The 12662-nt window shown below is 38.2% G+C and overlaps 1 protein-coding gene across 2 annotated transcripts in view; it reads left to right on the top strand.

Moving 5' to 3' along the window:
- LOC145248099 (uncharacterized) overlaps window positions 1–5012 on the top strand; it is a 94531-nt gene extending 89519 nt beyond the window's left edge. For both annotated transcript variants that reach the window (XM_080109889.1, XM_080109888.1), the window contains exon 7: window positions 2732–5012. In XM_080109889.1, the coding sequence (XP_079966015.1) occupies window positions 2732–2786 (55 nt within the window). In that variant the 3' untranslated portion in view covers window positions 2787–5012. The remainder of the gene's footprint in view (window positions 1–2731) is intronic.
- The last annotated feature ends 7650 nt before the right edge of the window (window positions 5013–12662 follow it).

The raw sequence follows: 12662 nt of genomic DNA, 5'->3' as shown, positions 1-12662 counted from the left end.
CTAAACATCTATACAAACAATATGGATTTAGACAAGCCCGTTCCACAGCTGACATCCTCACTGTAATCTCTGAACATATATACCATTCACTGGACAAAGCGGGGGAGGGCAGAGCGGTAGCTCTAGATATATCTAAGGCTTTTGAAAGGGTATGGCACAAGGGTCTCCTCAGGAAAATTAAATCATACGGTATCACTGGTAGAATACTTAGCATAATTAAATCCTTAGATAAGAGAAAAATCCAGGTTGTCCTCGACGGTCGAACATCTAAACAGTGTGATATAAATGTGGAAGTGCCTCAGGGGTCTATTCTTGGACCTCTATTGTTCCTGATATTTATTAATGACCTCCCCGACAAAACTGAGATGGGTATATATGCTGATGACACTACACTCTATAACAGGCATGACAGGAATACAAATGAACACATATCTAAAGAAATGGCAAAAACACTAGAGGATGACCTCCAATCTGTAGTGGAATGGGGACATAAATGGATGGTCACATTCAATGCTGCCAAGACTAAACTGGTTTCCTTCAATAACTACAAGAAACCTTCTCTGCCACCAATAGCAATGGCCAGTGACTGAGAGTACATCTTTCAAACTCTTTGGCCTTATGTTCACAGGAAATATGAGTTGGAACAATTACATTGAAAGCATTGGCAGGGCCACTGCGAAGAAGGTAAGCTCTCTCTACCGTGCTAGAAAACTACTAACACCCGAAAGTATTGTAACGGGACGTGTCACGCGCATCACGTTGTGACACAAGAGTCACGGCAACAGATCGTGATAGTCGTCGGCACCAGATTATAACTGATATATGTCACTGGCACGTGAATGTGACACTTTCGTGTCCTGGGCATGCGTCGTCTAGTGGTGGACCCCTCCAGCGTGACCAGCCTCGCACTGGTCCCTGGAAAACATACCTCCGCTGCTCAAGGCACGTTAAACGTGCATGACCCCAAGTCCGTGTGGCAACATTGTCCTCTTCGGCCGTCACTCTGGTTTTGTGTATGTGTCTTCGTCGTCTGGCGTCAGGGCATACCTGAAATAAACTGCATCTTCACTTATGCCGGCAATCGAAAAACAAAGAAAAAACTCTGAGGTCATTTTCGTTTAAACCAAATAAAATAATTATTTGCAATCATTCTACATTTGTTTAAAGTCGTGTTTTCGTTATCCGCGCTTCGTGATGCAGGTTGTATACTTGAGATATCAGGTTAATTCTCTAGCTAAGAACAAGATCTTTTCAAGTTAGTTCTTATTGAGATTTCTGCCCCTCTCACCCCAGGCGGGGCGAGAGCCGATGTGTCCAGCTCGCTTGCTGGTCAAAAACTGCCAAAACCCTTCTATCTCTTTCCGAGTAGGCAATCGTTGTTTATATCAAGCATCTTCGTTCCTTTTCTCCATTATCTTCTATTCCCCCCTCTTTCTTCTCTTGTGAATTTCTTTTTCTATCCCCCTATTTTCTTATTCTTTTCCCTTTCTCTATTGTTTTGTGAACATATCTGTCAAACTAGCTTGGTGGTCTCCGAGTTAAAACACCCCGGGTCCCCGACTCCGAGCAGACATTTGGAACCCAAATTCTCGAGACTGCCCGAATCAATTACGTTAGTTAAAACTCATTCTCACCAGATCCAACTAGAAAAATAATCTCTTTGTTCGAAATTCCCATTCCCAGACTTATCTCTTTTTCTCCGCCATTAAAACAGATACCATGTCTCCCGAAAATCTCATAAACGCCTGTCTTAATCTTTGATACAGTATCAGCACGCCCCCCCCCCCGGCCATAAGCATTCTTATCTTCACCTAGCTGAACGGGACACCCAGCATCGTCCGGTGTCCCGTCACAGTATCCTGTACCTCTATAAGGCCACCATTCGCCCATGTATGGAGTATTGCTGTCACATTTGGGCTGGTGCATCTGCTACTAGTCTCTCGCTCCTAGACAAGGTTCAAAAGAGAGTCGCAAATCTGATAGGCCCTGAACTGGCATCTAAGCTTCAGCCTCTGTCCCATCGATGAAATGTTGCATCCTTCTGCCTGTTCTACACGTATTTTAATGGTGAATGCTCTGTCGAACTGCAGACACTTGTGCCCTCACGATGTAAACACCCTCGACAAACCCGACAGGCAGCTAAATCCCACCCCCATACAGTAGAGATCCCTAGATGTAAAAGATCTTTCTACTCCAGTAGTTTCTTCCCCAGAACCGCTAGACTCTGGTATTCCATTCCAGGTCCCTGCTTCCCCAACTGTACTGGCATGCAGAAGTTCAAGTGTAACGTGAACCGACATCTTGCTGTCCAAATCCCTATATAGTACCCCAGTAATTGTTGCCCCTGATAGTAGCCCCTACACCAAAGTGGCAATTTGCCTTGTTTGGGATGAAAATGTAATAAAAAAAAAACATTATTTAAGTATTTAAGCCAGGAGATACATTTGAACAAGAATTTAAAACCGCCATGTTTTTATTTTAGTTTTCATTGGTAAGTAAGTTTTTTTTATCCAATCAGAATATGGCTAGTTTTTTCCTTTCAGTGACATCAATTTATTTTTGTTTTATTAAACACTCAAATGTTTATTAGCCATTTGGAAAATTCTACTTTCCTTTTAAGGGATGGTCAGCATGATAACGGTAGATGTAACAGGCATAATAATACATAGATCATTGATTCTCATCTAAAAAAAAAAATCTGAAATATAATTTTCTTTTTGTTGCATTACAGATATACCAATATTGGAGTCAGAATAAAACCAAGCACTCTGAACCCGGTAAAATAACCAAATTGAAATCCTGTACACAAAAACATCTGAGCCACCAAGACAAATGAGAAGAAATTCTCTGGAAGACATTGTTTTCATAAACCATAACTCTGGAATTCAAACTAAATCGTCATTGTCACAAAATAAATTAAAATTTATAGAAAGCAATACAATGCACAGATGTAATCGATTTTCACACTCCTATACTTTTATTGTCATCAAAATCTGTGAAATCGTCCGGGATGAAGCTTCACATGTCTTCATGCAGTAACTTAGTCCAAAATATGTTATTCTACGTTGCACTCTAGAGAACCTACTGTTTCTTTTATAAAATTATTTTATATAAACTTCTTTCCAGTTAACAAAAAAAAAAAAGCATTAAGAAATTTACATGCGGCGTTTGAACCTACAGACCACATCATGGAAAACAAAACAAAACAAAACACACTATCAACTTACCTAAAATAGAATTTTCACTGCCCGTTGTTATATCATTGTTGCTAAGTGATGACATGGAAAAAAATGGCTTTACCGATGATAGATAAATTAAAATAACGGTTTCGATTATCGGTAATTATCGGGGGGGGGGCATTCTGAGACAAAACTTAACTAAGATCACTCCCAGAGTTCTGTAAATTTTAAAGAAAATCTGTTCAGCCGTTTCAGAGTCTATAAAGAACGAACTCGCACACACACACACACACACACACACTTACACACAAAGTTGCATTTATATAATTGTAGAGATACACACACACACATATATATATGTACTTTTTCTTATACTTTATACTTGCATTGCGTTTCTTATCTGCATCAGTATGATCAGATGGAAGTTGTTCACTAAGGCACACAAATCCTATTTCAATAGGATTGTTAATCAATGTGTGGTAAGTGCCTCAGACAAAACATTGGACATGAATGTCAGTATATTTAGAGTTAGTTTACAGACAGTTTTAGGAGTGGCAGTGAATTCTGTCTTCGTAGCTGCCAATGTGAGAGATGACGACACAAACAGAAGAGAAGATGAAAGAGAAGACCATGGAAACAGTATCAGAGTCAGCAATCGTTGTCAAGCGTGGGAGCACATGATTGCACATAAATTTGTTTTTGTTTACTCCAAAGAAGGCACATTACCATGAAAACATAAGGGGCTACTATAAATTAGGGAGTCATACCTACAGGTGCATCCTAGGTAATATGAGATATTTGTTCACATTATATTTAAATTTTTGTTAGAACAGTTAGGGAAACAGGGAACAGGAAGAATATTCCAAACGCTATCAGTTTGAAGAAAGAAGCTATTTAATTGATGTATCATCTTTAATCTACCTTATATAGAAAGTAAACAGGATCCTAATCACCCACCCCCCGCACTGTAATTTTGTGATTATTGACAACCATTTTTTGGACTAGAAGATAATTAAATGTTTTGTCATTCATTAATTTCAATCTTAATAAAAAAACAAAACTTTTTCAATTTCATCGATTTTAACATTTAATCCGAATATTTTTGTTTTGAATAGTCATAAATAAAGGAAGGTGGAGGAGATTTTACCCTCAGTTATACTTCCGATGCAAGAGTTCAAATTATTACGAGATTTTTATATTGTTACTAAAAGTTCAGCCCAGCTTTGCTCGGGCCCTATGTACTGTTCATAACTTACCCTACATGTGAATACACTTTATGTAAGATTTCAAATGTTTCGACCAAAATTTCTCTTAGTAATTTGGTAGAGACCGCAGAAGTAAATTTTTTTTAACTTTGACCCCAATTTGGACCCCTTAACATTTATTGTTTTGGGCTCAAATCAAATTTAGAAGTTTGATCCATGTCCAAGTAACCTACATCTAAAATTTCAAGTATTTAAACCCAAAATTGGCGGAGAAGTTTGGTAGTTTTCAAATGTCAAATCGTTGAACTTTGACCCCCTTGACAGCTAAATTTCTAACCGAAAACCGATTAAAAAGATTTTCCCAAATCTCAGTACTCCTTATGTCAAATCTCGAGTCTCTAAACCGAAAATTAACAGAGTTATTTGGTAGGGAAATGTACACAGACATACACACAGACAGACATTTTCACATTTATATATATATATATAACACCTGGTTTTCCAAAATAGTTACTCATTTAGTGCTGACTGGGCTCAATGTTGCTTAACTTTAGTGATCTAATGAAGACCGGTATGGCAGCATGATTATAGGCATATCAAATAAAAATAAAAAAAATAAAATAAAAAAACAGCTATATCGAGAATAAAAATAGGAATGTGAAAAAAGAATTAAGGTATAAGTAACAAAGTGTGAATGATGACAATTGTATCCGGTTGACAAGAAAGTGAAAAACACTCTTCAAAATGATATACAAAGTAAAGGGATTATAACGAAAACTTATTTGAAAATACATCATTTGAAATCAAAATTCCTCAAGAACTTTCTTCTCAACCTAATAGTAAATGTCTTCCACCGTCTGCATGTGTTTGTACACTCGCATCATCGTCAGAATCTACAAGGTTGTCCTCATGAACAATAACACATACAGGAAATATCTAATGCTCAATTGTAACCCTACCATCTCTCAGATGAATGTCATTTGCATTATGGGAAGATTTCTGTTATATCCTGGGACGGCTGATTATGATTGTTATATGCTGAAACGGCTGATTGATTCAAATGAAAGCTGTCTGTAAGCTTGTTTAGAGTGCAACTGAACCATGATGCTTAATATTTGCATTTTAAACTTTAATTCAAGCCATTATATAAAAATAATTTTATAAAATCAACAGTAGATGCAATGTAGACTACAACGTATAGTGAACTAAGTCAATGCAGGGAGACATGTGAAACTTCCTCCTGGTGCACCAAGATGGGTCTCTGACTAGAGCGGCAATCAATCGAGTTGATTGAAAAATGTGCAAAAATATGGGAGTGTGCAACATTCGTTAATCCTCATCCAATCCTGGACAACGCCAGGTCTCCCTGCTAGTACTTGTTATAAACCGTCTTCATAAGTAATCAAATTTTGTTCGTCATTCATCATTTTCAATCCTCTTACAATATTCTTCATCATTCAGTTGTTAATCTATTAATCTCATTAATTTTTATTCTCGAGTGACTTTTGCCCTCAGTGGTGACTCATTAGTAGCGCTATGAAAAGAGAATATTCTTTTCATTATTTTGATTCTCGAGTGTATATATAAGTTAATGTTCGTAGATAGAGTGATGTGGTTCTCGATTGATTGATTGTGTCGGATATATACTCGAGAGTCAAAATAATGAAAAGAATATCCTGTTGTCATAGTCATACTCATTGATAAACAGGAATCAGCGTCCGACGAAAGTTTCATATGTTTTGAATATATTTCACAAATTTTTTTTTTTTTTTTTTAAATTTGTTTTTATTTTATTTAAAACTAGCCTGGGTGCCCGGGTGTTTGGAGGTGTGTGTTGAGAAAAAAATAAATAAATAAATAAGTTGTAGTAGGCAGGCAGGCTCGAACCCGTGACGCGAAGGTGGAAAACCAAGTGAAGGTGTGTGTAAGGGTGTTGGTTGAGAATAAACAAAAAAAGGAAAAGTGCAAGCGCAAAAAAAAAAAAAAAAAAAAAGTGGTAGAAGGTAGGCAGGCACGAACCCATACCACAAAGGAGGAAAAGAAAGTGAAACAAAAAAAACGTGACGTGTTAGCTGTTGCGCCCATCGCCACACCGGAAGTGACGTAAGTTTAAATTAAGGCTAGACAATCGAAAAGCGGGAATGACTTTTGAAAATATCATCGAAAAAATTGACCCCTCCCTGTAGAAAAGTTCCCACTTGGGGGTAAAGGAATTAATGCTTTTGGCCAATTTTTCGATATTTGTCATCCGAAGAGTTAAGCTTCAAAACGATATCAATCTCGTGAAAATCCGTCGCCTCTGTTGAAAGTTTTAGGCAGACATACAAACAAACAAACATACATACATACATACATACATACATACTAACAGACAGGTGAGACTTATATAACAGATTTTTTTTTATTTAAAATGTTTTTATTTTTAAAAATAGAATGGTAAGAAAGTAAATACTTGTAAATTCAGATCTAATATATTTTGTCAATTTCTTTTGTCATGTAAAAAAAAAAAGCAATTGTGGAAACAAGAATTCTATAAATCTATTATGCATGCCAGTTCCTTCTGTCTTTCTTTCTTTCCGAATATTTTTACGATGATGATGATGATAATTTCTGTATGATGTACCTATTTACTATGCCTCCCCACAGGACAGAGTTAGACACCAGGGGCGTTTTTTAACGTGGAGAAAAGGTACAAAAATAAAAATTGTCTCAGTCGTGAAGGATTTCTCCTCCACCGAAAGAGAACAAGAAATAGAAGTGCAGCATCTGAAGAACAGATGGTATTTATTTGCTCCCCCACCGAGCAAATTAGGCACAAGGCCGATTTTTAATGTGAGGAGTGAAGGGGAAATGGGGACCAACTCCCCGGGGAGTAGGGGAGTTGGATAGTAACTGTTCGTATGAAGGGTTTCCCCTACATTGACCAAGGTCTTATATGTGGGGTTACCCCCACATATGGTCTTTGCTTGCAGTATCTGCCGGAACAGATGGTATTTATTTGCTCCCCCACCGAGCAAATTAGGCACAAGGCCGATTTTTAATGTGAGGAGTGAAGGGGAAATGGGGACCAGCTCCCCGGGGAGTAGGGGAGCTGGATAGTGACAATTGGTATGAAGGGTTGCCCCTACATTGACCAAGGTCTTATATGTGGGGTCGCCCCCACATATGGTCTTTGCTTGCAGTATATGCCGGAACAGATGGTATTTATTTGCTCCCCCACCGAGCAAATTAGGCACAAGGCCAATTTTTAATGTGAGGAGTGAAGGGAGGGGGAAGGGAAAAGGGGATCAGCTCCCGAGAGGTGGGAAATGGGAGCTGGTTAAAGGTCAGGCATGTGGGGTTGCCCCCACATCTGGTCTTTGCTAGTCATAGCTAGTCATAGCTAGCAGTATCTGCCGGAACAGATGGTATTTATTTGCTCCCCCACTGAGCAAATTAGGCACAAGGCCGTTTTTAATGTGAGGTAAAAACCAGCTCCCCTTAAAGTAGGCAAAAAGGGGGCACTCTGGTTACCAAAAATAATAATTGTCCCAGTATAGAGGGTTTCCCCTCCATTGACTGGTACAAATTATCTTAAGTGCAGCATCTGCCGGAACAGATGGTATTTATTTGCTCCCCCACCGAGCAAATTAGGCACAAGGCCAATTTTTAATGTGAGGAGTGAAGGGAGGGGGAAGGGAAAAGGGGACCAGCTCCCGAGAGGTGGGAAATGGGAGCTGGTTAAAGGTCAGGCATGTGGGGTTGCCCCCACATCTGGTCTTTGCTAGTCATAGCTTGCAGTATCTGCCGGAACAGATACTACACTTTGATCTTGGCCCGAAGGCCAGCACTATTTTTCGGTGCATGTAAGCAAAAAATACATATATTAGTGCATACATATATGCAAAAATATGCAAGTGCATTAACTATGACACTGACTTATGTACATGCATTAGTTGCTGTTACCGTTTTCCAAGACAGCAATTCTTTATGGAACGCGGCTTGTGTTCAATTTTTTTATCCTTTGTTATTAAACAGAATCAACAATAAACCGTGGACATGCAGCAACATCAACAGAAGATCGCAAGATATGACTTTTTTTTTTTTTACAAAGGAGTCACCACTTATTAAGGCCCAGAGGCCACTCGAGGATAAGGGTTAATCTTTGTACACTGGTCAATGAGACAATGTCGTAATAATTGTTGGTAGTATTGGAAATTTGGTAAATATTGGATTACTTAAGGGGAACGGCTCATCAAGAACTTGTTTACGTTGGACTTGAAAAGAACCATATTATAGTCAGCCGGTGAGTAGGCAAATGGAAGAGAGTTTCACAGGTGTGCAGTTCTAAGAAAGAAGCTTTGTTCATGGAATCTACATTTAGGTTTAGGCACGGATAAAGAGTGGGGGAAATTATTGATAGTGTTTCTTGTGAAAGTTTAGCGAGAGGGGACCATACATTGGAGCTCAGACGAGCACTTGTCATGAACGTCCAAGGATGGAGTACTGTTGCTACATCTGGGCAGGAGATGCTATAAAGACCTTATCCAACCTGCAATAAAGTAGAGACAGACTGACAACGTCTCTTCTGTGATAAAGAGGTTGCAGGGAAGAGAAAAGGGCATCCCCCACTAGGCTACAAAATCTATTTTGAACTCTGTCAAGGTAGGATAAGGTCTTTCTAGCATCTCCTGCCCAGATGTAGCAACAGTACTCCATCCTTGGACGTACCTGGCTCTTATAAAGGTAGAGAATTGCATCAGCAGTGAGATATCTACTGAATCGACAGAAGGATCCCATTTTCCCAGTGACCTTGGCAACAGATTTGATGTACATGTTCTATTACATATCAGGAGTAATGGTCAAGCCCAGAAGCTTGTCAAAACATGGAGCCTCCCATGAGAGCCATTCATTTCCATTGATGTCAGATGGGGATCAGAGCATTGATGACGTAAAGACAGAAGCTTGGTTTTAGATGCATTAAAAGTAACCAGCCACCTCTTTCCCTATTGTACCACGTGCTCAAGATCTTCCTTAACATCATAGGTTTCTTAATGATGCACCACACCAGAGATCATTATGAACTGACCTGGCTCTCTATCACCTCTTCATTTTCATTATTTGAGGGAACGCCTTGAGCCTGCTTTCAACCTGCCAAACTAGTAGAACATTCAATGAAACTCCTTGATGTTTCAAATATTTGCCTTTTTAAATTTGGCAGTCGAGAAATATTATTTCGAATAGCAACAAAATAAATGTTAAATTTAAATCTTATATTCATATTTTGTTAAATGTTTAAATGTATTACGAGGACGTGGAAGCCTAGCAGCTTCATGTGGGGAATCCAATGGATTCAACTAAATGGTGAACAGACGTGAGAGTAGCCATTAAAAGGCAGACAAGATCGACTTATGGAAACCGGTTCACAACTGGATAGTGTATCTTCATAAGTAATCAAGTATTGTTCATTCCATTCATCATTTTCAATTTTTTCATAACATTCTTCATTATCCGACTGATATTCAATCTATCCAACCCCCCTCCCTTATCTTCAAATGGCTTCTAGCCTTTATAAGCATTGTTATCAGTTCAGAGGAAGATACGGACATCACACACGTAAATAGAAACGATAATTTGCTATTCTGAAATCTACTTTAAAATTAACCCCCCAAACTAACGTTAAGATTGGGATAGTTGTCAAGAACGTCGAAGTCAGGGTCAAGACCTTAAATTCAACATTTACGGCATAATCATGTTGACACAGTGGTTCTAGCCAGATCTCTGTAGTTAAGCAATAATGAGCCTGGCTAGTATCAGATAGGTGACCATTTGGGAATTTTAGACACTGTATATGCTCTTATCTTGGCACAGTTTCCAGTTTTTAACCTTCAAGTAGTACGGGTTGGAATGATAAAATTGTCGCCATAAAAAAAAAAAAAAAACACTACTGCTTTCTTTTAAAACTTATTGAAAAAAATCAATTCTGTAACTTGATTATGGAATAAAGCTGACATCTATTCAATGTAGCCGCCTTCACTCTCAATCACCACCTCGATACGGGTCCGGAACTGGGAGCATGCTTTTCCACAAACACCGGTAGGAACTCAGCAAATACTCAGCAGATGGCAGCGATCAGGTTGGCTTTGGTAGTGTGGGAGGTCAGGTCATGTTGGTGATGTTCTCGACGTATGACTAAACAAAGTGCAGGTCAGGGGGAAGGGGGGCAGTGAGAGAGGGGTACAAAGTCATAGCACTCCTTCTGAAGTCAAGTCTGAGTCCCTTTGGATTTGTGGACTGGCGCCAAGTCCTGCTGTCATACCCAAGGTCTGCCAGTGGCCACCTGATTGCATCAGGGGATCACCACACTCTTCAGTATATCTAGGTACACTTTGGTGTTAACTTTCAAGCCGACTTCAAAGATGCGAGGTGACATGATGTGGCCCTCACTTGAAATCACACCATGTGGCCTGAAACTTTTTCATCACCCTGGGCACGTCCCTGTTCTTCATGCCAATCCAGCAATGGTTCTGGCTGTTGTGCACCTGGGCCTGCCGAATAGGCCACTAGAGAGTTTCATCAATGATTGCCTGGACCTTTTTGCTGAACTCTTTGGCCTGGGTCTTCCTAGCAGTGTCCTCAACCTTGGGCTCCACTCCGCCACCTCCAAAGGGTCGCCCGATGCATTGAGCTGTGCCCTCAAGCATTGAGCCCCCTGGATTTGCATTTTGAGGGTATTGACAATGGTCCTGTTGTCATGACTTGGATCGGTAGAGACCATGAGTTGTACAACGGGGCATTTCCAATCTCGCTCGTTGAATATTGTGTCACTTTCAGACATGATAGAAGGTTTCTATCACTCTTGGAATTTGTACACAACTGGCCAACTAGTAGATGATCTGCAATAAAAAATGAAAACCAGTTTTCATCAAACGGAAATGGAATCATGTCCTTTCAAGGGCGACAATTTTATTGTTAACCATGTATAAAAAATAAAATAAATTAAAAAAAAAAACATCTTTAAGCTTTAAAAAACCCTCATAACCTTGAAATTACTACTCTAAAATCATACGTGGACATGTATTTTTTTGCTCCTTCCATCAAGTGGCTTCATGCCTTGTCTGGAGTGATTTCTATAAACAATTTTTTTAAAATGTTTTATCAAAACTTGAAAAAAACTCAACCAAAGTTCATTTTCAATCTATGTAATTATAAAACTCAAATGACCTTGTGGAGCGGGTGTTGTAACCCCACATCCAGTTTACGACTTCTGGTTGCGCATGCGTACATACACCCATAACAGCGTAAACAAATAAACACAAATTGCTACTTTTGCAGAATTTGATCCACGCATTGACATATTAACGTTATTATTTAGAAATTATTATTTAACATGGGAAGGGTGGGGGATGCTTTGCAACTATTCTGTATTACAACTATACTGTCGCAATTTTCTTACAAATAAATTAACTTTGACCCATTGACAACCATAAGAACAATTTACAACGGCGATTTCCGCATCGTGTTCCTTTTTTTTTTTTTTAATTTATTCTCCATTTTTTAATACACCTTTCTTAAAAACATTCATACATTTTTTTCTACACTACCAACATAATAAAAACATTTTCGGGGGTTTTATTTAATTTGTGTTACAAATAAATAATCAACGCAACAAGAAAACGTGTTGCTTTACTGTGTACATTTCAGCATCCCAATTGTTTTTTTTTTTTTCATGTTTAAATTATCCAAATAAACAATTGTTAATACTTTCTGCTTTTTTTTTACATCGTTCATTTCCACATTGTCTTAATTAGTTTTATTGACCTTATTATTAATATAAATTAAATATTTGACCCAATGGGTCATGAATGTTTGTTTAAAATAAATGAAAAAAAAGTTACATTTTATTTTCATTTTCTATTTAAAAAGCCATTCTTAACATGGGGAGAGTGTTTTTTAACTATTCTGTACTTTCAAGTAACAATTTCATTTAAAAAAGATATATCAAAATTTGAATTTAACTTTAAGTATTATGGTATCTGTTCGGTGCACATTTACCTATAAGTATGGCAAACCACTTATAATTCAATGGCTGTAAGTTTTTTGGGTTTTTTTTAAAAAAATAATCAATTATAATAAACAGAACGACTCATAAAAATCTATCTATATTTTTTTTTCATTTTAATATACTTTCATAGAAATGTTTCTGTTATGTCCAAAAAAAACTATTTTCTTTACGTCACAAGTGTCACGCTCATACATTAATTCCATAGCTAATATACTGACCCAACGGGTCACAGGT

This window comes from Euprymna scolopes, chromosome 26, assembly GCF_053919585.1.
Source record: "Euprymna scolopes isolate OS-2025 chromosome 26, ASM5391958v1, whole genome shotgun sequence".
Lineage (NCBI taxonomy): Eukaryota > Metazoa > Mollusca > Cephalopoda > Sepiida > Sepiolidae > Euprymna > Euprymna scolopes.
This window is presented reverse-complemented; position numbering and strand designations above follow the sequence as displayed.